General features: G+C 54.9%; 10 protein-coding genes across 10 annotated transcripts; 6 read left to right on the top strand and 4 right to left on the bottom strand.

Moving 5' to 3' along the window:
* Nucleotides 1–167: 167 nt before the first annotated feature.
* CCMA1212_005409 (Caffeine-induced death protein 2) lies at nucleotides 168–1,012 on the top strand (the record flags this gene model as incomplete). The annotated part of the gene is made up of 3 exons (XM_073702670.1): nucleotides 168–175; nucleotides 237–442; nucleotides 501–1,012. The coding sequence occupies 3 exons, from the start codon at nucleotides 168–170 to the stop codon at nucleotides 1,010–1,012; spliced, it is 726 nt and encodes a 241-aa protein (XP_073558796.1).
* Nucleotides 1,013–1,483: 471 nt separating this feature from the next.
* Nucleotides 1,484–1,699, bottom strand: CCMA1212_005408 (uncharacterized protein; the record flags this gene model as incomplete). The annotated part of the gene is made up of 1 exon (XM_073702669.1): nucleotides 1,484–1,699. One exon carries the CDS (start codon nucleotides 1,697–1,699, stop codon nucleotides 1,484–1,486), a length of 216 nt encoding a protein of 71 aa, XP_073558797.1.
* Nucleotides 1,700–1,936: 237 nt separating this feature from the next.
* On the top strand, nucleotides 1,937–4,530 carry CCMA1212_005407 (N-alpha-acetyltransferase 16, NatA auxiliary subunit; the record flags this gene model as incomplete). The annotated part of the gene is made up of 3 exons (XM_073702668.1): nucleotides 1,937–2,840; nucleotides 2,927–4,027; nucleotides 4,082–4,530. 3 exons carry the CDS (start codon nucleotides 1,937–1,939, stop codon nucleotides 4,528–4,530), a joined length of 2,454 nt encoding a protein of 817 aa, XP_073558798.1.
* Nucleotides 4,531–5,944: 1,414 nt separating this feature from the next.
* CCMA1212_005406 (Sphingoid long chain base kinase 5) lies at nucleotides 5,945–7,646 on the top strand (the record flags this gene model as incomplete). Its single annotated transcript, XM_073702667.1, has 3 exons — nucleotides 5,945–6,077; nucleotides 6,158–7,248; nucleotides 7,302–7,646. 3 exons carry the CDS (start codon nucleotides 5,945–5,947, stop codon nucleotides 7,644–7,646), a joined length of 1,569 nt encoding a protein of 522 aa, XP_073558799.1.
* An 872-nt stretch (nucleotides 7,647–8,518) lies between these two features.
* Nucleotides 8,519–9,082, top strand: CCMA1212_005405 (uncharacterized protein; the record flags this gene model as incomplete). Its single annotated transcript, XM_073702666.1, has 1 exon — nucleotides 8,519–9,082. The coding sequence occupies one exon, from the start codon at nucleotides 8,519–8,521 to the stop codon at nucleotides 9,080–9,082; it is 564 nt and encodes a 187-aa protein (XP_073558800.1).
* Nucleotides 9,083–10,465: 1,383 nt separating this feature from the next.
* On the top strand, nucleotides 10,466–11,149 carry CCMA1212_005404 (uncharacterized protein; the record flags this gene model as incomplete). The annotated part of the gene is made up of 1 exon (XM_073702665.1): nucleotides 10,466–11,149. The coding sequence occupies one exon, from the start codon at nucleotides 10,466–10,468 to the stop codon at nucleotides 11,147–11,149; it is 684 nt and encodes a 227-aa protein (XP_073558801.1).
* A 364-nt stretch (nucleotides 11,150–11,513) lies between these two features.
* CCMA1212_005403 (Putative sterigmatocystin biosynthesis peroxidase stcC) lies at nucleotides 11,514–12,537 on the bottom strand (the record flags this gene model as incomplete). The annotated part of the gene is made up of 3 exons (XM_073702664.1): nucleotides 11,514–11,627; nucleotides 11,688–12,337; nucleotides 12,408–12,537. 3 exons carry the CDS (start codon nucleotides 12,535–12,537, stop codon nucleotides 11,514–11,516), a joined length of 894 nt encoding a protein of 297 aa, XP_073558802.1.
* A 1,515-nt stretch (nucleotides 12,538–14,052) lies between these two features.
* CCMA1212_005402 (uncharacterized protein) lies at nucleotides 14,053–19,044 on the top strand (the record flags this gene model as incomplete). Its single annotated transcript, XM_073702663.1, has 4 exons — nucleotides 14,053–14,355; nucleotides 14,407–16,011; nucleotides 16,059–16,874; nucleotides 16,945–19,044. The coding sequence occupies 4 exons, from the start codon at nucleotides 14,053–14,055 to the stop codon at nucleotides 19,042–19,044; spliced, it is 4,824 nt and encodes a 1,607-aa protein (XP_073558803.1).
* Nucleotides 19,045–19,448: 404 nt separating this feature from the next.
* Nucleotides 19,449–20,559, bottom strand: CCMA1212_005401 (NADPH-dependent 1-acyldihydroxyacetone phosphate reductase; the record flags this gene model as incomplete). The annotated part of the gene is made up of 4 exons (XM_073702662.1): nucleotides 19,449–20,079; nucleotides 20,150–20,318; nucleotides 20,403–20,455; nucleotides 20,525–20,559. 4 exons carry the CDS (start codon nucleotides 20,557–20,559, stop codon nucleotides 19,449–19,451), a joined length of 888 nt encoding a protein of 295 aa, XP_073558804.1.
* A 761-nt stretch (nucleotides 20,560–21,320) lies between these two features.
* Nucleotides 21,321–22,295, bottom strand: CCMA1212_005400 (uncharacterized protein; the record flags this gene model as incomplete). The annotated part of the gene is made up of 1 exon (XM_073702661.1): nucleotides 21,321–22,295. The coding sequence occupies one exon, from the start codon at nucleotides 22,293–22,295 to the stop codon at nucleotides 21,321–21,323; it is 975 nt and encodes a 324-aa protein (XP_073558805.1).
* Nucleotides 22,296–23,000: the final 705 nt, after the last annotated feature.

Genomic DNA, 23,000 nt, shown 5'->3' with positions numbered 1-23,000 from the left:
TAATCACATGGAAGCAAATCATTTCTTTCTTTCAAGCCCAGAATACTGTACGCCTACCATGTCACAAGCATCGGGTCAAGCCAGCGGGTTCATGTTAGCCCGAGATTCGCCCCCAGTTCTCCCGGCACTGCGGCTGCACCTAGATGTCATCCCGGCCGCCTTGGAAGATGCTCGCGTCACTCTTTCAACTCAAGCAAGCCTCTCCATATCCGCGGCGACAATCGTGACGATCACAGCCCAGCTGGCCGCGTCACAACACTGAAACACCTGTATAAGCCAGACTCTCCCATTTCGCACACGGTGGCGGGCATTCTGTGGAAAGGCGCTACTCCGACGGCGGAAGCTGTGGGTGGCCCGAAGAAGCGGGAGCCCACGATGTCGCAGCCTTCCGAGCAGCCTCACCTTTCGCCTCAGTTTTGCTTTTCCTTTGGTACGGTTCGTGGTATGTTCATCACAGAGTCGCAGTGCTACCTGGAACCCATGCTGATGGACTCGACTAGACTTCTTGCGACTGTCTCGAGCTTCAATAGACGATTCCATCACCCAGAACCTCAATGCCCTGGTAACGCCGGCGCGGACGGGCTTCGATCCCAATTCAACGTCAAGACGCACCCCGCGATCCTTCACCGAGCAAATCGACCCCGAGACATGTCAGAAATTTAAAGACGAAGTTCTGTTTCCTTCATGGAAGGCCAGAGCCGACGTGCTCAGCTACTGTGGCATCGTCGCAACCAGTCCGGATCCCTCGGACCCAGAGGCTGCGGTAATAGCGTTGGAGACTCAGAAGAATCGAGAGCGCATCGTCGACGAACGGCTGGATCCATACTCGGGGCGATTTTTCCCGCGGGAACCCCGGACCCAGTCCCTGGCCCTTCTCATGCGCCAGGAACGAGCCGTGGAGAACATCGTGCGCAGCAGAACGTGGGACGTCATCCAAGGCCGATGCGGTGCTTCCGGACAGAGCTGGCAGGATGCCATGGGCGATTGGGAGGCGGATAAGTACAAGGGGTGAGACGGCCGACCTGACCTACCCATGACAACAGACGGACGTTTCGGTCGTAGAATCGTGGTGGTGCGTGTACTATCTTGGGCGTGGACTGACTGAACATGTGAATTGGACATACATATCAAACTTGTACATAACAACCCGTGTAGTATTAGGATAACCTGCACTCATCGAGTGTGAATGACATACCCCCCATCTTTTTCGCAATCCCAAACTTGAAGCTGTGCAAACACGTCATACAACCCTTCTCTTAGGCACTCGATCCGGCACCGATTCCTTTACACACCGGCAAACAATTGCGTCTTCTCGTTGATTGAGCATATCAATGCTTCTGGATGCCTGCAGTCGAATACTTCCCTCAGGACCGAGTGAGTAGGACCTACAGGCACGGCTCAGGTTCCGAGGCTCCAAATCGCTGGAAACGTCTCGGAGACGCAGCTCTTTTGGCGGGGTTGCCAATGGTGGGGGGGTGTCCTTTCACCTTTGCGGCTCTGATTTGGTGGAGGAAGCCAGCGCCGAAGTCCAGCCGGCAGCGATTCCCACCGTCTCGCCGTGCTTCTTGCGCCGATTTCTGGCCTCCAGCCCAGGCACTGCAGGCATCCGCTCAGCCCTGAGGAGAAACCGCACCGAAGCCCGAGACGGCCGTTGACGAGGGGCAAACTCGACACCTTGATTGTGCACAAGAGACGCCATTCTATTGCATTGCCAACCCGCGATTGGCCGCTTCCACCTGCCTGACTCTCGAGCCACGCGACAGCGCACACACAGCCTTTCGTCTTGGGCTCATCTGGCTGAAGCTCGCCTCAACTCGACTCGAGACGAGAATTTCCGCTGCTGCTCGGTTGACTGCCTGTCGTGCCACAACCAGCACTCTCCATCGCACGCACACCGAGTCTCTCAATTCGAGCCGCCGGCCACAATCTCGTCACGATGCCCCAACCACTGGCGCCGAAGGAAGCGGCGCAGTTCCGGACCATCATCCGCAGCTTCGAGGACAAGCAGTACAAGCGAGGCCTCAAGACGGCCGAGCTGATCCTCAAGAAGCACCCCAAGCATGGCGACACCATGGCCATGAAGGCCTTGATCCTCAACAGCCAGGGCAAGTCCGACGAGGCCTTCCCGCTCGCAAAGGAGGCCCTGACGGTGGACATGAAGTCCCACATCTGCTGGCACGTCTACGGCCTGCTGTACCGATCGGTCAAGAACTTTGAGGAGGCGATCAAGGCATACAAGTTTGCGCTCAAGCTCGATCCCAGCTCTGCCCAGATCCAGCGGGATCTCGCCATCCTCCAGGTGCACGTTCGTGACTACCAGGGATACATCCAGAGCCGGACGGCTATGCTGCAGGCGAGGCCGCAGCTGCGTTCCAGCTGGACGGCGCTGGCGATTGCGCATCACCTGGCTGGAAACCTGGCGGAGGCGGAGAACGTCCTCACCACATACGAGGGGACCCTCAAGTCGCCGCCCTCCCGATACGACATTGAGCATTCCGAGGCGGTCATGTACAAGAACTCCATCATTGCCGAGCAGGGCGACTACCAGCGAGCCCTGGACCATCTGGAGAAGGACGCCAAGCACAACCTGGATCGCCTGGCGGTGTTGGAGTGCCGCGCCGACTACCTGCTGAAGCTGGGACGAAAGGAAGAGGCTGCCAAGGTGTACCGACTCCTCCTCGACCGCAACTCGGAGCACACCCTGTACTACGAGAAGCTGGAAGAGGCCTTGGAGATTCCTGCCGATGACGTGGCTGCACGAAAGGCCATCTACGACGAGTATGCTGCCAAGTTTCCTCGCTGCGACATTGCTCGCCGAGCCCCTCTCGACTTTCTCAGCGGTAAGTTACTCTACTCACTCGGTTAAAAAAAACGAGTGTTTGTTTCAATTCGGAGGCGAAGTACCGTTCTAACATTCGGATTGTAGGCGACGACTTCCGGCAGGTGGCAGAATCGTACCTAACGCTCATGCTCAACAAGGGGGTTCCGTCTCTATTTGCCAACCTGAAGCACCTCTACTCCGACTCGTTCAAGAAAGATACTCTGAGAGAGATCGCCGAGAAGTACATTGCGTCTCAGGACATCGACTCCGAGAGCAAGGATAAAGGGGAGGCCGCTGCACTCTACTACCTGGCTCAGCACTACAACTACCACATGAGCCGCGATCTGGCAAAGGCCCACGAATATGTCGACCGAGCCATCGAAAAGGACGCTAAAAGCGTCGATTTCCACATGACCAAGGCCAGGATACTGAAGCACGAGGGCAACATCAAGGCGGCGGCAGAGATGATGAACACAGCCCGAAAGCTCGACCTGAAGGATCGGTACATTAACAGCAAGTGTGCCAAGTATCAGCTGCGGAACAATGAGAACGAGAAGGCGCTCAAGACGGTCGGCCTCTTTACCCGAGCGGAGACTGTCGGCGGTCCCCTTGCGGACCTGCTGGAAATGCAGTGCATCTGGTTCTTGACGGAGGATGGAGAGGCATATGCCAGGCAGGGAAACACTGGCCTTGCACTGAAGCGATTCCATGCTCTGAACAACATCTTTGACGTCTGGCAGGATGACCAGTTTGATTTCCACAGCTTTTCACTGAGAAAGGGTCAGATCCGAGCCTACATCGACATGGTTCGTTGGGAGGACCACTTCCGGGATCACCCAGTCTACACCAGGGTGGCCCTTGACGCGGTCAATCTTTACCTCAAGATGGCCGACAAGCCCTCTGCTAACGGCACCAATGGTGTAAGCGAAGAGGACGCCCTCGAGAAGAAGAAGGCGGCCAAGAAGGCCAGAAAGGAGCAGCAGCGTCTCGAGCGCGAAGAGGCGGAGAGGCAGGCCAAGCAGGATCCCAACAAGGGCGGCCAGGCAGGCGACGCGAAGAAGAAGGACGAGGACCCTCTGGGCTTGACACTGGCGGCAACGACAGATCCCCTGGGCGAGGCCATGAAGTTCTTGGGACCGATGCTGCAATCGAGCCCAAAGAGCATCGAGGCGCAAATTGCCGGGTTCGAGGTCTACATGCGCCGAGGTAAGCGGAAAAACGTCGAATGCTGTGGAAAGCGAACGCTAACAAATCATCCAGGAAAATACGTCCTCGCCCTCCAGTGCCTGAACCGAGCCCTGGGCATCGATGCCGAGAATCCGAGGGTGCACGAGCAAGTTGTCGCCTTCCGAAAGCTGCTCGACAATCCCCCGTCCGACCTCCCGCCCAAGGTTGTCGAGACCTTGAAGGCGGAGTTAAAGCCTGCCGACGAGACTGCGGATCTGAGCAAGTTCAACGAGGCCTTCCAGGCGAAGCACCAGGCCAGCCCCCTCCATGTGCTCTCCGCCATCAAGGCCAAGCTTCAGCTGGGCGCTGATTTGGCAGAGTGCGAGAAGGAGGTTGCTGGCCTTGTCGAGCACGCCAATGCGACGTTTACAGATGCCGTAGCCGCTCTGGAGACTCTCAAGTCATGGAGGAGCGCACAAGTCGATGCGTTCAGGCAGGCAGCGCTGGCCAAGTGGCCCAACGTTACAAGGCTAGCTGAGTAGGAGATTTCACATGAGATTAAAGCGGGCAGTCGGGGTAGGAAAAACAGGAAACGAGTGAGAATAGCTTTTTGCAGGCTGATAATCTGATAGATTAGTTGATTGGAAGAGGAGACTGGACTTGAGAGATTACAAGGTCTGGGTACGAAGCGCGCTCACATTTACGCGAACATACATATCTCGTCTTCGATGGCTTTGTCGAGGGAGGGCCTGTTGCATGGACTGCTCTATGGACAGAGATGGGTTACGGGGGAGGCTTTTCTCATTTTGTTTGGCGGGAGGACGGATGCAATACATAAAAGTTGATATTGGGCATTTTCTGGGGTTGAGGCTGAATACGAGTATGAAGATGAAGGGACTTTTTCATTTGCGTTTGTTTGTTTGGTTTGTTCGCTTTTGGATCCTTGGTATTAGGCGCAGAGCGAGGCTGAGGAGAGGGCATCTGGCTGATCCGAGCGTCTTTTTGCTGCAGAAAGATGACATCAATTCGTGATCCATTGATGGATCTCGGGGCTCGATCGTTGTTGGCCTTTGATGTTGCGTCATGTTGCCTGGGAGCGGCTACGGATACATACTGTTGGATCCCTCCTCTTTCTTGAGTCAAAGCCTGGATTATGCGCCCACACACAACCATCAATCAATCAAACAAGTTGCAACTGATAGGTCTCGGATTCTCCCATAGGCATATCTCACAACACCGCATCTCTCACAGCATCCAATAGAAGGTCGCACGCAGCTTTCAACAGGGAAAACGTCCTGGGAACGGCGGCTCCCACTGTGGAGAAGCCCTGAATTCCATCACTCCATACAGCTGCAGGGCCCTCGTTAGTTGCTCTCTAGCCGGCTGCTAGCGGGCACCCCCAGGCGCTCTTATCCCCCTTATCGGAGCTGCTGGGACCGCCTTTGACCGCTAACGGTTGAATATGACAGCTTCCAGCTTCATGTTGTCACCTGCATCAATCACCAAGCTCGTTTCGTCTCGTTGCGTTGCGTTGCGTTGCGCGCCCATCAATCTTGACGCGTGAGAAGGTAGACCGGGGGCTTTGAAGCCTTTTCCCCCCTCTAGTCTCCAGCTGGGTTTCTCCCTTTTCTTGCACCGCTTCTACGTTTCGACGAACCTTATCCCGACCTTGACTTGTCACTCGTTTTCAAACCCAAAATCTCACGCTCGCTGACGCTTTTTCAACATCTTACTCGTCATCCTATCTAAACTGCCATTTCCCTGTGACTTTTGGCCCTTTCCAACTCTCATCCTGCATTCCTTCCCCCCCTCTCACTCGTTCACAAAGGCGTCCTCTGGTTAGCCGGGGTTTTTCTTCGTCTGCAAATTTCCCATCAACCCCCGGAACGTCTTCTCGGGTGCCTCGGCCGCCGAAACGTGACGCGCAACCGAACCATCTCCCCCGAACATCACCGGATGCAGGACGCCGTACGCCTGGCGGACATGAACGGCGCGAAGAAAATGGGAGCGTCCGAGGCAATTGGCATGCGTCTGGGCTTGGGGGGCAACAAGACGCTGACGATTGGCGACAAGGACCTGGTTCTATTTGGTACGCCCAACGAGCAAGATTTCCGCCATCACAGCGACAGTATCGAGTGAGAGCTGACGGATGATGATTGATTTCTATAGACCCAGACGGCAAAAACCGTAAAACGGCAGCCAAGGGCAAGGCCGGCAAGCAGCTCTTCGACGACCTCTCCTGCTTCGGATGCTTACCTTGGCAGGCTGCAGACGGCAAGGGAAAACACACCATCCCTCTGTACAACGTCCTGTGGGCCGAAGTCCGCGACAATGCCCTGGTCGTCGATTATGCGGCTCCGCGGAAGTCATCGCTGAAGCTGAAGAACTGGACGTTTGCGCTTCCCACGCCGGAGCTCGAGACCGGAGACCCGTCGCCCGAGGCCTTTGTGGCCGCACTCATCGCCGCCGCGTATGGCGAAGCGAAGCCCCGGAAGCGGGCGTATGTTCTGATCAACCCCAACTCGGGCCCTGGAGGGGCGCTGGGCAAGTGGAAGAAGCATGTCAAGCCGTTCTTCGAGGCGGCCAGGATGGAGTTGGATGTGGTGACGCTGAGCAGGGGTGGAGAGGCGACGGAACTCTCGGAAAAGGTGGACATTGAGAGGTTTGACACCATCATGGCGCTGTCGGGAGATGGAACGCCGTATGAAATCTTCAACGGGCTCGGAAAGCGGTCGGATGCTGCCAAGGCGTTGGCCAAGATTGCGGTGAGCCACATTCCCTGCGGATCTGGCAATGCGTTCTCGTTGAACTGCAATGGAAGCAATGACGCTGGGGTCTCAGCCTTGGCCGTTGTCAAAGGCGTCGTGATGCCGCTGGATCTCGTCTCCATCACACAGGGGGATCGCCGCGTCCTGTCCTTCCTTTCTCAGTCTTTGGGCATCATTGCCGAGAGCGACCTGGGAACCGAGAACATGCGGTGGATGGGCAACAAGCGCTTCGAGGTCGGCCTGGTGACACGCGTCTTGAAGAAGAAGTGCTATCCATTTGACTTGTCTGTCAAGGTGGAGGTGGACGGCAAAGAGATGATCAAGCAGCACTACAAAAAACACGTCGAGGATCACAGCCTCTTGAGCGTGGATGCGGTGACGAACGGTGCAGAGGGCTTGCCGCAGCTGAAATACGGAACGGTCCAAGACGAGGTGCCTACAGATTGGGAGACGCAGTCATACGACAACATGGGCACATTCTACGTCGGAAACGTGAGTGCCAAACCTTTGCAAGAAATTTCTCAGTGGCTAACCGAAGGGAACAGATGGCTTACATGTCGCCGGACGCCAACTTCTTCTCCGCCGCCCTGCCTACGGACGGCCTTATGGATCTGGTCATGATGCCGGCAAACGTCTCGGCAATGGCCGTCACTAAAGCTTTGTTGAGCGTCGAGACCGGCAAATTCTTTGATAACCCCATCGTCACGTACAAGAAGATCTCGGCGTATCGAATCACCCCGAGGAACCAGCAAGATGGTTACATCAGCATTGACGGAGAGCGCATTCCGTTCGAGCCGTTCCAAGCCGAGATCCATCGAGGCCTTGGCCGCGTGATCTCGAAGAGAGGCGTGTATGAGGCCGAGGGTCCGACTGGATGGAAGGAAGCCTAGGGGGCATTCTGCCGGATGGTCGGCTAGTATGCACGGCCGTTGGAAGTGGAATAATGAAACGGCGAGGATGAGGGCCTATGAGGTTGATCAGGGGACCAGCGAAACTAATGGTATGTGTGTATGGTTTAAGCAGCAGGAGAGGCTGCTGTGATGATGGCGAGCGCAGGGATATAACTGCCTCCTTTCTTCCTTCCTGTGTTGTTCTTCTCCTTTCTTTTTCTCTTTCTTTCGTGCGAGCCATGTTAGTATACCCAGTTGAGGAGGGCTTTTGTCCTCAGGCCAGACATAGTCGTGCAAACTTGTTGGAATATTGAGCGAGAATAAGTCGAGACGGGATCCTTTGGAACAGCGCTCTGAGACATGTCTGATGACTTGACGGGCTTCTTGTGTTTTGATGATGAAATAAGCAAGAGAGGTCATCTGAAGAAGTGCGCTGAGGAGACACCATGGAGAAGGAGTGATATCGCGTCAAGGTACTACTGCAAACCAGAGAACTAGTACCTACTACCTGAGGAACTTACACCCCTTGTCCTCGATGGCTCTACTGCGCTCGTCATCGGCTCCAGATCCGTCAATCCTCGCTTGTAAACTTGGGCAAGAGGAGCGAGAGGACTCAGCATCTGGACTTTCCTTCTGAACTGTCAGCCCTTCTCTTGTTCCTCCCCAGAACGATACATGCCTCCTTCTCCGTCCCAGACGTTTCCGACAACTACTTAAAGCATCTTCTCCCGCGAAACGAACAACAACAGACTTGTCTCTGTTCTTCACCTCCTCCTCTCTCTCTCGCCGCTCCAGCTCTACATACCCTACCGATCACTCCAGCATTGTTAGAAATTACGGCGCCATCACAATATCTTTCTTTTTTATCCAAAATGCACTCCACACTCGTCTTCCTCCTCGGCCTCGCCATCCTGGGCTCTGCCTCCCCCCTCGCCGGCGTCACGCCCTTCCGCCCCGCAACCCGCCGACACGACAACATGACCATCGTCCACGACATCGCCAACATTACCGTCGTCAACAACGTCGCCAACAAGACGCTCGCCAGCCACAGCACCAACAGCACGATCATCAGCCTCTCCGTGGCTGCTGCTGCTGCTGCTCCAGAAGATCCGCCAGCCAACCCGCCGAGCATCAACGACTTGCCGCCGTGCTGCGTGCCGTGCGTCAAGGAGGGGATTGAGAAGGAGACGCAGTGCGCGCTGGAGGATGTCGCTTGTATCTGTGAGAACAAGACCAAGATTGGCAAGGCGGCCAAGGATTGCGTTGTTGACAAGTGTGGGTTGAATACTGCGATTAGTAAGTTTTACCCCTTTTTTTCCTTGAGACGGGGGTTGCTGATGAGAATGGATGGTGTAGAGCTTGTTGGGCCTGCGGTCAAGAAGTTGTGTAATATGGATGATGATGATGTGGAGGTGGAGAGCTGGGAGGAGGCCTGAATGTCGGTTTGGCGGGAGGAGTAGCAGGGGGGGAGAGACATGGAGGAATCACCTAAGGAAGAGTCATTGGTGAGGATGTACAAGGAAACCTGTGATGATGTAGCTGCATTGCTCTAATCATACATGATTCCGCATGTTTTCGCTTGAGATGTCTCTTGTAGCCTGTGGGCTAAACAAGCTTGAAATGTCTGTGATGCGGTCTGTTGTATACCTCGTCTGGTTGGCAGCAATAGGGGTGAGGGCACCCGTTTGCATAGAGAGGGAAGAAGAAGTGCTGCTGCCCGTTGGCACGTAGACCAAGCTGGTCTGTTTACTGTCCTTGCCAGCCATCATCGAAGCCATTTGGAGAAGGCCGGACGTCGGGTGATTTGATAGCGGCCTTACTGCATGTTTGTTGTTTGTGTCGGTACGGCAGAGTTGCTTGATTTGTATCCGGGCAGGATGGTTGCTGCTCGCGGAGAAGAGTGTCAAACTGTCTCGGTATAATCTGATGCCTCTGGTCTCAGTTCATCTCTATTCAAGTACGGCTGGGCTATGCTTGTTGGGATGTTAGTCGAGCAGACGTATTGAGTTTGGTATACAACATGTTGGTCCCTGAGGCACACGACTGGATCTGTACTCATCAACTGATTCAGATGAGAAATGGATAAAGGCACTATGTCTGATGTGATGAGGTTTGATCGTCCTCTCATATGTGGCCCGATTTGTCTAAGTAGGGGGGCGTTTGTGAAAGACTCATTCAGACTTTGTTTCTTTCCCTTGGGATCTCTCTCCTCCCTATCCTCTGTGGCTTGCTTGCAAGAATATACCTAGTGATCAGTTGTTGTGTTTTAGTTACACAGCGGTGACATGGAATCGCTGGGAGATTACGAGTTATCAGGAACTTGGCGTGCAAGCGGCTGCGCCATTCCTCATGAGTGGAAGACAAAGGCTTCTAGATAGATAGGTTTCTCCCACTTGTGCTCAAGACACAAACCTTTGCCAGAGCGATACGCCCTTGCAGAAAAAGATTAGCAATATCAGGTTAGCAAATCTCGAAAAGGGGATAGGTTAACAAAGGTTTGGGGGCTGACAGATGGGAACATCCTTAGCATTGCCCTCTTACGGATGTGTATATTAAAGCCACCTCGACAATCTTGGATACAGCCCTATTCATTGCTTCTGGTTCATCGTGGTCTAACAACAAAAATTGCGAAATATTCGCCTCGGAGTTCAAAGCCTGTATGGCCGTCCAATTCTGCAACAAAATGGCAGAAAATGAAGTCTACCCCCAAGTTTCTGATGCTTCACATCACCTTGGATGACGCTTCACCAAAATCTCACAACTCATTCATCAGAGAATCTACCCCCCTTGTCTTTTGAAGCGTTTCATGCAAATCAGAAATGAGCTCCGTTGCACAAATCGGCTTCAAGAGGCCCCCTCCCATCCTGAGCCTCCTCTACGGGACAAGGACTCAACCACCCGGGTCGCGGATCTACAAGCCCCTTCCGCCTCGCACCATCCGCCTCCTGAAGCTGCTGCCCTCCAACGACGCGGACCCCATCATCGCCCTCTGGCTGGAACACATCCCGTTGGAAGACGCCGGCCCATATGATGTCCTGTCGTACGCATGGGGAGACGCTGTCAAGGACAAGGACGACAAGGTCATTCTCCTCAACGGCATGAGCATCCGTGTGACGACCAGCCTGTTCAACACCCTCCGCCGGCTTCGAGATACGCGGGTCGTTCAAGCGTTTTGGATTGACGCGCTGTGCGTGGATCAGATGGACTTGGCGGACCGGAGGCAGCACATTGGCCTTATTCCGAGCATTTACACGAGGGCCGAGGAGGTCGTTATGTGGTCTGGCGAAAGGGGCGATGTTAATAGGGGGATGCTGTTCAAGAGGGCCATGGCACGGCGTGAGGCTGCGAGGCATAAGACGCTTCTTGAGAGACCTTTGGAGAAGGTTCCGGTTGCTTTGTGTGGCGAGGGTGAGGAGGTGGTGGGCTTGTGGGAGAGGGGGAGGGGAGATTTGGAGAAGAGGTTGGGGGGGCCTGGTGTTGATGATGTTTGTTCTGAGGCTTGATTTTGAGGTGAAGAGTTGAGAAGTGTGCGGTCGTTTGCAGCGTGACTTGAGGTTTCTTTGAGGGATGGAGGACAGAGCCCATAGGAGTTATTTGGATGGGTGGTGTTACGGATCGTGGAGTTTGAAAGTTTGGTTTACTTGATTTGTTTGTTTTGCAGTCTTGATTCAAGGGGAAACAAAAGCATGACTGGATTAAGGCTTCTGAGAAAGCAGTAATAGATAGATCTATGACTTACATCACCATCTTGACATGAATCAAGACGCTGTTGATGTAGTCGAACCAAACCCCGTACAATCTGTTAACAAGCATGCCCCCACTGCTATCCTCAAGGACATGCGTTTTGGTTGTAGTAGTTGACCACATCTACTGCCCAAAGAGCAAAGACAAATCAATCGGAGGGAAACCCGCCAGACCAAGAACCTCAAGGATATACGATAGGTCATACCTCTTGACAGGAAACACCTCCGCCAAAAGATCCTACAACGCGCATCAGTCAAAACTCCTTTCAACAGCTACACAAAACACTTCAAAGCTTACCTGCGGAGTCTTAATCACAGTATTCCCCAACAAGCTCACCAGCTCAGGCTGCGACAAGAGCGACTCCAATCCAACAGCAGCATCCACAGCAGCATCATTCTCCAGAACGGAACCCGGCCGAAAGCCAAGATGCGTCGGAATCCTCTGCTCCTCGAACAAGCTCCGCACCCACTCGAGCCTCGGGCTCCCGCCGAGCCCCTGCAGCAGCAGGCCGTTCTCCAGGGCGCCCACCACAATCGATCGCGCGCCGCACTGCTGGGCAGGATTATGCGCTATATCGTACAGGTCTCGCGCCGTCCGAGCCGCGCCAATGGCCTGCGGCGTGATGACGGAGTAGTTTTGCAGGACGGCTAGCGGGACGGACCAGATTGTTGCGTTGAAGTCGTTGTTGTTAGGGGAAGAGGCGTCGCCGCGGGCAAGACTGCAGTCGTGCGTGATGAAGCCGTGGTTGGAGAGCTCGTGCAGGTCAAAGGCGAGCAGGCGGTATGATTTGATGAGTTCTGCCGTGCCAATGGTGAGTGCGATTTCGGGGGAGGCGCGGTAGCCTTCGTATGTGCCGCGGAGGAGGTCGATGACGGTGATGTTGCGGCCGCTGCGGGGGAGGAAGCCGTGGTTTGCGAGGGAGTTGAGGCCCGGGCAAGGGCCGCGGGCTGTTTGTCATGATGCTTGATTAGGATGGGGGGGAGGAGATGGTGTTGAGGCTTGGGGGTTATTGCTTACAGTCATTTGGGCCGGGGGGTTGCCACTCGTTGAATCTGGAGTCGAGGGGGTCGAAGACGGGAGGGTCGAGGATTTGAGCGGCTGTGATGCTGCTTAGGGAGAGGGCTGTGAGAGAGGGGAGGAGCTTCATCTTTGGAGTTGATTTACATGAACGAGTGGCAGATGAGTGTTTGGTGAACTTTCCTCTGAGATTCTACGGGGTTATGTTTAACAGATGTCAGCCTTCTTATATCGGCCACTCAGGCCTACGTCACGGACATCAAAATGATTTTCTCGAGTAAGTATCATCTCCGCGGATGGTTGCTTCACCAGCACATTATATAGCACCATTGTGTCTTTGATTATATTGCTCCAATCCTAAACCAAAGTATACGCACATATGCCTCGGATAGGATGCACAAGGAACCCTTTGAACTTTAGCCAAATCGAATGATCGTCATGAATACCACCCACAGAGTTGCATATGAACATGCTCCTCACAACTTTTGGTGTACGGTGTTTCCCCGGGTTCAGATTGTCCCCTTGCTGCAATCGTCCTTCAGAAGAAGAAGATGGTAGAGCTTACATGCCGTACCTAGACATGCACCTCAACGAGGAGGCAATGTATACAAGAAATATTATGGCTAATATACAACAGGGGTGTGTGTAAACTCATATACAACCCTCCTGATTCGTGGCATTGGACAGCCAAGCCTGGCACTCGCAAGACTCTTTAAGACCACATGCATAATCAGGATTGGGGAGAGGCTGGGGGTTAATATGTGACGGGGCTGCGTGTGTGTATAGCCGACGTCGTATTGTACGCTGCATTGCAATGTGATGTGATTGGTTTTGTCATCATCCTGGTCACGGTGTTGCTCATACTCTGTGACAACACCACTTGGGGTAAATTGTCTTGCAATCATACCTACCTTGGTATTAACAAGGATGAGGCTCAGGGTCGTTGTAGCCAAGTCAAAGAGCTTGGACTTGAGGCTGTGCGCCTTGTGGTCAGTGTCTCCATGTCCAGACTCAGATTCGCTCAGACTCAAAGTCATTGGCAGGTCTGATACGGAGCTGTGGCTCGTGTTGCTATACCAGCAAGCCGTTAACCCCCCCTCTTACCTTGATATGATCAATACAGGGGTACCGTTTAGAAAGCCTCTCAGGACCTCTTCGTCATATGTAACCTGAGAGTATTCCTGTGTGTTATATCAGATTGCGCTTGAACCTGGAGTTGAAGCGTACCTCTTAGCGCTCAAGTAGCAAAGACTAGCGCCTCCAATCCAAGTGATCGCCGGCCCGACCCGAAGCCATCTCAACTGGCTCGTCTGGGCGAAAGACATGCGAGCGCATGAATGCGAATACGGGCGATATATATCAAGGAGGCTCAAACCAGATACTCATGAGTCCCCAAGAATTGAGTCACGTCCATTGGGCCTCGCATGATGTAGCTGAACATCTCTCTTCAATGGCCACGGCCAGTTCGTAGCTGACACCCTACATATATGATATGATACCCTAAAATGCTGACGATGGGTCAACTCGCGCTATGCGGGGTAGCAGAGGCAGTGCTCGTTGATCCGTCTTGCCGTGTGAAAAGAAAAGACCCTGCTCACTCTTCGGCTCATAGAAACAATCACTGCGAACCATCAACCGTGGCAACATGAGAGGCCCGCAACTGGTGGACGATGCATGGCTCAAAAAGCCGCCCGAAGGGGTACTTTCCATGCAACAGATATGGGACATGGCAGCCAAAGAGTTCGAGAGCATCTGCGGAGAATCACTGCAAAGGGGCGAAGTCAAGAGTTTCGACGACGTGCAAAGCAAAATCAGAAACGCCAGCCAAGGGTCAAAAGAGGCCGACGAAGAGCAGAATGCCAAGTGGGAAAAGGCAAAGAGCGTCGGCCTCGAGTCGCTCAAGTACCTCAAGATGCTCGTCGGCGCTGCCTCCCAGGCTTCTTCCTTTGTAAATCATCAACTGACCCTCTCACAAACGAGCACCCACTGACGGCCGTAGATACCCATCCCAGATGCGGCAGCCAACATCACCGGTTCTGCCCTCTGCTTCGTCTTCGACATTCCCGAAAAGATCAAGGGCTACAACGACGCCATCGACCAAGTCTTTGGCGAAGTGTCCTCGGCCCTCTCCCAGTTCCACATCTACAAGACCATCGGCAATCCCGACCCCTTGCTCATCCAGCAGATCCATCTGGTCCTGGTCAACTTCGTCAAGGTCTGCGCCCATGTCGTCAAGTATCGCCAAGGTCGCAGGCGGGACCGCTTCCTGAAGCAGATCAAGTCCGTCTTCGACGACGACTCGGGCTTGGCCGACCAGATGGCAGAGTTTCGACGAGCTCTGCAGCAGCAACGCGATGTTGAAGGAACCGTTACACTGGCCGCGGTCGTGGAGACGCGGCAAGACATCTCATTGCTGCTTGAGCAGTCCATCGTCTTCGGCAAGACGGCCCAGGAGACACACCACGCAGTGCAGGAAACACAGAAAGGGATGCAGACCCTCAAGGACGACCTCGATCGCATGAAGGCACTCATCAAGATTCGTGACACTTTGGGCGTGCCTTCGACGGTCCGCCTCGACACAAACACCACGCAGACGTGCAACGACCTCATAGCCAAGTGCCGCAGCAAAACAGGGTTGTGGATTTGGACTCACGAGGCATACACTGCTTGGACATCATCCAAAGACAAGCACAAGGATAGAGATAGAGACGGCCCCCTGCTTGTGACTGGCCCTCCATCTTCGGGCAAGACCTTCGCCACTGCCCTCATCACCAGGAGCCTAGAGGAGCAAAAGGGCCGCACATACGTGGCGCATTACTTCTTCCCCACCAGCACCAAGAAAGCAGACGACGACAAGAACTCGGTTCAGTCGGCGCTAAAGTACATGGCCTTTCAAATCGCGCGCGTTGACGTCGCGGTGCAAAAGGCGCTCAACAAGGCGTGCGATGAAGAGCCTGCTGCATTCCGCCGGTCAGCGAGTGTCGACAGCCTAGACAGCCTTTGGGACAGCCTGAGGATTGGGACATCAGGCTCGAATGCGACGTACTACCTCATCTTCGATGGCCTCGAAAACCTACCCGAGCAGCAGGTCAAGATGCTACTCGAGTTCGTCTTCAGCCCCCGGATGGCGAGAGAAGCGGGAGAGCGAGTGCGGTTTCTGTTGAGCGGAACAGACGACCAGTTCGCAGGCTGGCAGGGGGCCAGGAGCGCTCTGCGGATTCAGATGGAGAAGCACAATAAGCCAGACATGTGCATAATCATAAAGGAGGCGCTCAACCAACGAGGGATGCTGCAGAACCCAAGGCCAAACTCGGACCAGGAGAGAGCCAGGGACAAGATCCTCGATAAGCTACCGCAGAACGTCGAAGGAAGCTACTCGCGGCTGCAGTTTGGCCTGGAAGACGTGATTCGCCTCTTGAGCACGCGTACGGCCATCCGGGAACTGGACCGGATGCTGGACCAGTCGATGGGCAGCCATGAAGCAGCCATTAAGAGTCTGCAGCGGTCGTTGACGGCAGATGAAATCAGCGAGCTGAATGAGTTACTGAAATGGGTGTTGTTCAGTAACGAGCCCATGACGCTGGAAAAGCTCGAGGCGGCCATGGTAAGTTACCGTCCGCTTGGAGCCGTGATGAAGGCTAATCGTTCAAGTATCTGTGCTCTGAAACAGAGTCGCTTGCATCCATGGAGTACATCATCAAGAACAAATACTCGGCTGTTCTGAAGCTCGATGAGGGATATGTATTCGGTCAGGACGGCGTCAAAGAGTACTTGCGCAAGGACGTGAATGTCTCCGGCCGGTCAGCGCAGTCCAAAGATCGGGCCACCATCAGCATGACCATTACCATCAACAATGTGGACCAGGAACTCTGTGGACACTTCCTTTGGGATCTGGCGCACAAGGCGATCCGGGACAAGTTCAACTTCAACCTCGATGATGAAGCCGCCAACGCCTTCCACGGCGGTAACAGGGCCACCATTGCTGTGGACGAATTCGAGGCGCATCATACCATCGTTACGAGGGCATTTGAGTACTTGAGCAAGCCACATAGAGAGCAGACGGAGAAGATTGGGGCGTACCTTGTTGGCTGGCTGCCGTATCACCTGAGCCGCCTCCGCCAGCTTGAAGACGACGACCAAGGGGCGCTTATGCCGAGCGAGCAGTTCGAGATTGGACAGAACCTATACAAGCTCTTCAAGGGTGGTGAGGTCTTTAGGCGTCACAAGCAGAGCTTCCAACGCGTGTTGTGGACGGTGGATGAGATGGCGGACATGCAGAAATGGTTGATGGACTCGGCAGTCATGCGGCGGCTCGACAAAAGGTGGCGGGACGAAGTACAGCTGGCCGTAAGCCCGCCAAGAGGCTACCTGAAAGAGCTGGTGCGAATAGTCGTAGGCGGCCTCCTGAGGGAGAGGAGCTGGGAGGTTGAACCCGCTTACGACTGGCTTGAGCAGTTTATGAAGGCTGTAAGTCGATGTCTCTCATACCCTAGGTTGGCTCTCAGACACTGAAACACTAAAAACATTTGACAAACAGGACGAAAGAAGAGTCGAGAGCCACACTGAGCCTTCTGATGCCAGCTCAACAGATAGCAGCGAGGTGGACTGGAGCCGGGTAAGTACCTGGTGCCGAGACATCCTGGGGCTTCTCGACTCGGACATCGACTCGCTGTGGTACGAGCGCCTTGCCGAGGCATCGAGCTCGCAAAACAGCCAGCCAGAGGTTACCATATCCCTTTACCAGCGCGCCATCAAGGAGAAGGATCCCAGCTGGCTGTGCTACCAAGGGTTGGCGATGGCATATCATGACCAAGGTGAGGCCGAGGAGGCCGTTGCTCAGATGGAACTGGCGCTGGAAGCCGCCAAACGAGAAGATGCTGCGCCAAAGCCGGAACCAGCAGATATTGTTCGTCTGCACTTGCTCCTGGGTCAGTACGCGGGTGAAGCTGGTGACGTTCATAAAGCGGATCAGCATTACTCGATCGCATGCGAGAGCGACGATGTGTTCCAGGCAAGGGATGCGGAGCTGGGTCGGCTAACGGTGAGGCTATGCTTCTCGAGCGCAGAAGCGAGGCAGTGGCTCAAAAGCGCACTGGCTTCAGAGAAGGGGAAGGACAACATGGTCGCGACTCTCGAGATGTTTGCGCGAGACTTGTCGCATAACCTCCTCGTTCCGGTGCTGTTCACTGTGGCCAAAGAGGACCCAGATCTGCTCAGAGATATCGTGGCCGCCATGAAGGAAGCTACCGACAACCTCACGCCGGGCAAGAGCAGCACTGCGAGGGCGACACAAGGGGACGAGCGGTTTGCTGATGATGAGGCTCGCGGCGTGCTCCTCTGTCATCGGGGATTTGCGGCGTACACGTACAGAGTGTCGCCCGGTGGTGCCGAGCCTTCCAACGAGGCTCTGCGGCTGTGGAGGGAGGCGCGCGACCTACTTGCCCACGTCGGCGGGATTAATGCCCTGTTTACACGACAACAGGCTACCACGGAGCTGGCGAAGCACTACTTTCAGATCGTGCTGGACGGGTTGCAGCCGGACCACGGCGATGCCCTGGCCAAGCTGACCGAGCTTGCCGACTCCGACTCCGACCGAGACCGCAACTTCTACCAAAGTGACGCTATTGGCTTTTTGGGAGTCGTGTCCGTGCTGCGCGGCAACAGAGAGGCGGCCAGATCTCGGTTGAGACCGAGAATGAAGCAGGGGCTGCAGGTTCTCTTCGATGATATACCTGGCAACGATGCGTTCGGGCTCTCCCTTCTCCAGAAGACGCTGGAGCATTACCAAGACTTCAAGAATGCGGCTGTAGCCTTGTCTTTGCTGGGACAGCCAGATGCTGTGACGGACGCGCTGCGCTTTGAAGCTGGCGATATCACGGAAGTCGAGGGCGAGGGCAAACAGCGAGTGCTGGACCTCGTCTCTGCGCTGGCTGGACAGATCATCCACCACGTCAAGTCCCAGGCCCCAGACTCTAGCCAGCAGGAACAGCGCATCGTAACTGCCACGGAGTATGTCAAGACTCTTGTAGCTGCTGCGGAAGCAGAAACGAAAAAGACCGAACTTGAAGCCGACGCCATTGGCGAAGGCGAGAAACCGACCATCCATGACATCGAAGTCGCATATGCGTACCGCCTTGTCCGGTCTCGCATTGCGTCCCTTGAGGCCAGCCTTCGGACTGGGCTTGAAACTCGAGCCTGGAGCTGTGACGGTCGCGCGCCGGACGGTAGCAACTGCGGCAAGTGGGGGGCAGATGTTAGGGAGAGCTTCTACCACTGCATTTATTGCTCGTACCAGGACTTTTGCGGCGATTGCCTGGCGCAGCTTCGCAATCCCGGGTCTGGCGTTGTGATTACGGGCTGCAGCGCAAAGCATAAGTGGATGCAAATCCCACGCCATTGGGACGATGTTTTCGTGGGCAGCAAAGCCAAGAGCGTGCGGCTGCCGATAGACGTGAGACCGCTGGAGGATGATGACAGAATATTGAAGGTGGTTTACGCTGAAGATGGAGGCGGGGAGAAGATAACTGTAGAGGCGTGGAAGGAGGGATTGGCCGCTGAATGGGGGATCTCACTGAAGGAGCTTCTGAACGAGTCGTCGAGTGAGGCGAGTGAGGATGGCAGGGGTCAAGTCTCGTGACAAGTCAGAGACTGGAAACTCATGGCCGTGAGCGGTGAAGATATCAAGGTGCTCACATGACATCAAGATAAGAAGTCGTCTGGTCAAGAAAGGGGGAAGGAATTGCATTGAAACTTCCTTCCAAGTGCCCAGAGGTAAGCAAGGTGATGACGTGATGGCTCCTGAGCCATAGGAATGGCACCCAACCGTCTCATCTAGTACGACATGAGTTGACTGCGAGAAGATACAGAGCAACAACCTAGAGTATACTTGAGCGCAAAATTATAGAAGAGTGGTCATGAGGTTCAGGGAGCCGGGGGAAGAAATTGTTCTTCCCGCAAACTTCAAAGCTCCTATTATGCTTGCCTAATGTAGACAATACCAGAACAAACCCGTGCCTTGCACTTCTTCCTCTGCATCAAACATCAAGACTTCTCCCTCGCCTCAGTAAGCCTCTTCTTCAACCCAGCAACCCCAAAGAACATGGAAATGATCCCCTCCGACATCCAAGCAGGCAAAAACGACAACAGCCAAACCTTTGTCGACAGCCCTCCCGCCCAGAACCAGTCCGGCGTCCCTCCAATCAAGCCCCCTAGGTATCCCTCCCCCCTCAGCGCGGCCGACACGAGCTTCCTGGCAAACACCTCCGTCGGCACCGTGGCGTTGTTCTGGCTAAACACCAGCCTGCGCTGGAAGTAGTCGTTGACGGGCAGATAGAGCGACGTGCTGGGCAGGGAGCGGTGCGGGTGGCTGGCGATGTGGGAGCGCACGGTGCCTGCCATGGCGACCATGACGCGGACGTTGAAGGGCTTGAGCTCGAGGCGCAGGACGCGCGAGTAGCTGTTGATGGCGCCCTTTGTGGAGGCGTAGACGGAGCCGAAGATGTAGGCGCTGATGGAGCTGACGGAGGAGACGTTGACGATGAGGCCGCGCGCGGCGATGAGGAGGTGGGCGAAGGCCTTGATGGTGAACATGGGGCCGAAGACGTTGGTCTCGTAGGTTTGACGGACGTCGTCTATCTCAATGTCCAGGGCAGGGATCGTGTGAGTTCGGCCGCTGATGATGTTGTTAGTGAAGATTACAGCGACGATATGGGTTCAGATCAAAAGGGAGTGCCTTAGCTTACGCGTTGTTGACGAGAATATCCAGCTTTCCTCCGGTAATGTTGGCCACCTCGCCCCTGGCAGCATTGATGCTGTCCTGGTTCGTGACATCGAGCTGGACGGCGCTCATGCCCATGGCAGCGAGGTCCTTGAGCACATCCACGTTACGTGCCGTAGCAATAACGTGGCAGCCTATGAATCATTCCAAAAGCTCAACGTCAGTAATATCCGAGATAGAATTGAAGCATCTGTTAAGACGCAATTGCGTCGACGCACCTCTCCTGTGAAATTCGAGGGCGAGAGCATGCCCAATGCCTCCAGGCGTACAGCTACAAGACACGAATCAGAAACACTTGAACCCAGAGAAATCGTACATTGAATCGATATGCAACACATACCCGGTAATCAGAACACTTTTCTTTTCCGAAGCCATCTTTCAGTCCTTCAAGCTCGATGTAGAAGAATCATGCGAAGTCGGGTCGAGATGCGGGGGGGAAAGAGAGAGCTTGGGCTTGAAGCTCTCCTGCACATGTCATTTGATGCATGTTTATCGTGCCGGTTGCTCGGCCCATCTCAAAAATCCGCACACAGTCCATTCCGATAGAGGGGTCTCTAATTCGTAGCGTATGAAAATTCGTTTGTTTGCAATTGTTCGTAGGGCTGCCGTTTGGTTATTTTGTACATGCTGCAGCTTGCTTGGCGATGAGGCTGTAATTTCTTACCATTTTTATTATGGTTTTTTACGAGTATAAGTGAGATGTGGTTTTCGCGTCAGATACGAGTGAGATGCTTGGCAGTGCGAACGGCATAACACCCGATCTTGCTTACGACCGCGCACCGTTCCATCAAGCTTGACAGAACAACACACAGATGCACACACACACACACCAAGAAGGGAAGACATCGAGGCTTTCTTCTGCGTCTTGTTTCAATCAATCTAGGATAGGAGAAACGTCCTGGCCAAGCCACGCAGACTCTCGGATGCACAATGGTATTGCAGTATATTCGCCATACGGCTACCCTAGATAATATTGCAGAAATGAACAACGCCTCCGGCCTTTTGGGTGTATTATTTCCCGTGATCAACGCCAATTTCTCTTCAAACAATGACTCCCGGCTACCATTAGAAGAAGACAGAAAATAAACAGAGAATCGTCTCATCAAAGCCAGCCGTCAACCACCGCAATCCTCTCACTATAACCTCCCCCCTGGCCGATCTAAAGGCACACTCCCCGGAACCTCGACAGCCCCCGGAACCTCGATAGCTCCCGACGACAGCTGCGATGCCGTCGCATCCATCTCAAACACCATCCCCGTGGCATTTGCCTCAACGCCACTCACCTCTGAGCCCGCCCCCGTCGGCGCAAGCGGCCCCTGATACGCCCCCTGCGCGCCATCCCACGTCGCCGCCGAGTACCTGTAATCCGGGCTCTGCAGCGGCGACACCCACGCCTGCTTCACCTCGGAGGAGTAGTTGCTCAGCAGGCCCGGCGAGGGCGTCGGCTCGGGCGCCGGCGGCTGGCCGCTGAACCGGGCGTCGTCGCCGTACTGCGGCAGCATCGGGTGCCGCTCCTCGTCCTGCTTCTTCGCCCGCCGCAGCAAGAAGTACACGAGCCCCGCGATGGAGCCCACGCCGCCAAAGGACGCGCCCAGGGCGATGCCGATGGTCGCGCCCGTCGACAGGTTCGCCTGCGCCGGGGCTGCGGTGCTGGAGCTCGTCGGCTGCACTGTCACGGTGCTGTGGATGTGGACGTCCGTCTGCGTCGCCGAGCCTGTCGTCGTGGCCGTTGCCGTTGTCGTCGCTGTTGTTGATGTCGTCGTGGTCTCCCCGTTGACCGCTCCGTAGAATTCGCTCGGCGACACGTCCAGCGGCGTGTCCGAGTCGGCACACGCAGACACCATTGTCTTATACACGGTCACCGCGTCGTCCTTGTCGTCCTTGCCGAGGCATGTGGCCGCCAGAATGACAAAGTCGTTCCAGTTGCCGCACAGGCAGTTGTTGAGGTCCGTAACGGTCGTGCCGATGCATTTGGAGGTTGCGGCGGCCTGGTTCAGGCATGGCTGGGCAGTGGTAGGGTAGAAGGAGAAGTCGGGTTCGACGATGGCGAGCGCTGGGGCGAGGAAGAGGAAGAGGAGGGGCGTGGGCGCCCATAGTCGTCTGCGTGGCATGTCTGTGATTTTTCTGATTTGGACTTTATCCTATGTTCGTATTGTCGAGGAGAGGATTCAATTGAGCCCCCCTCTGCTTTCCCCCTTCTGCCGTGCTCTGTTTTGCCGCTATTGTTGTGGTGTTGGTTGCGTCTGTTTTGCTCTGCAACACCCTTGTCGCTGTGTCTATTTCGGTTGATGCGTGTGTGAGCTTGTAACCGTATTCAGCCGTCGTTGCAACCGTAAAGTCGATTCAGCGTCGCACTCTGCCCGGGTGAGACAAGCAAAGAGATTGAGCAGGAGAAAGGTATGAAAGCGGTCCTGAATCCTGGCGAAGATTGTAAGGTATCGTATGTATGGGGCGGATTGGGCGCACGTCGAGCTTGTTCCAGCACACAAGGCAAGGAGCGGTCGCACAGACGGTCCGTGGGACGTCAGATCCAGATTTAGAGTCGTATTATCGAAGTATTACCGGGAGAAGAAGACTGGCGAGGGTGGATCGCGGATGGAGTTGGGCGGCAAGGTGAGATTGAGAGGAGGAGAGAGAGAGAAGAAGCGGTATGTGTGTAGATGTGAGGATGAGAGAGAGATGGAGAAAAGAGTTGGTAAGGCAGAGAAGAAAGCCAGAGCCGTCGGCAGGTCCCAACCCATGAAATGCGTTCCAGAGGCCGCACAGCACAAGACGCAGACGGACAGCATGCAGCTTCAAGTTGATACGAAAGGCCA

This window comes from Trichoderma ghanense, assembly GCF_004382785.1.
Source record: "Trichoderma ghanense strain CCMA-1212 chromosome Unknown scaffold_5, whole genome shotgun sequence".
In the NCBI taxonomy this organism is placed as follows: domain Eukaryota; kingdom Fungi; phylum Ascomycota; class Sordariomycetes; order Hypocreales; family Hypocreaceae; genus Trichoderma; species Trichoderma ghanense.
This window is presented reverse-complemented; position numbering and strand designations above follow the sequence as displayed.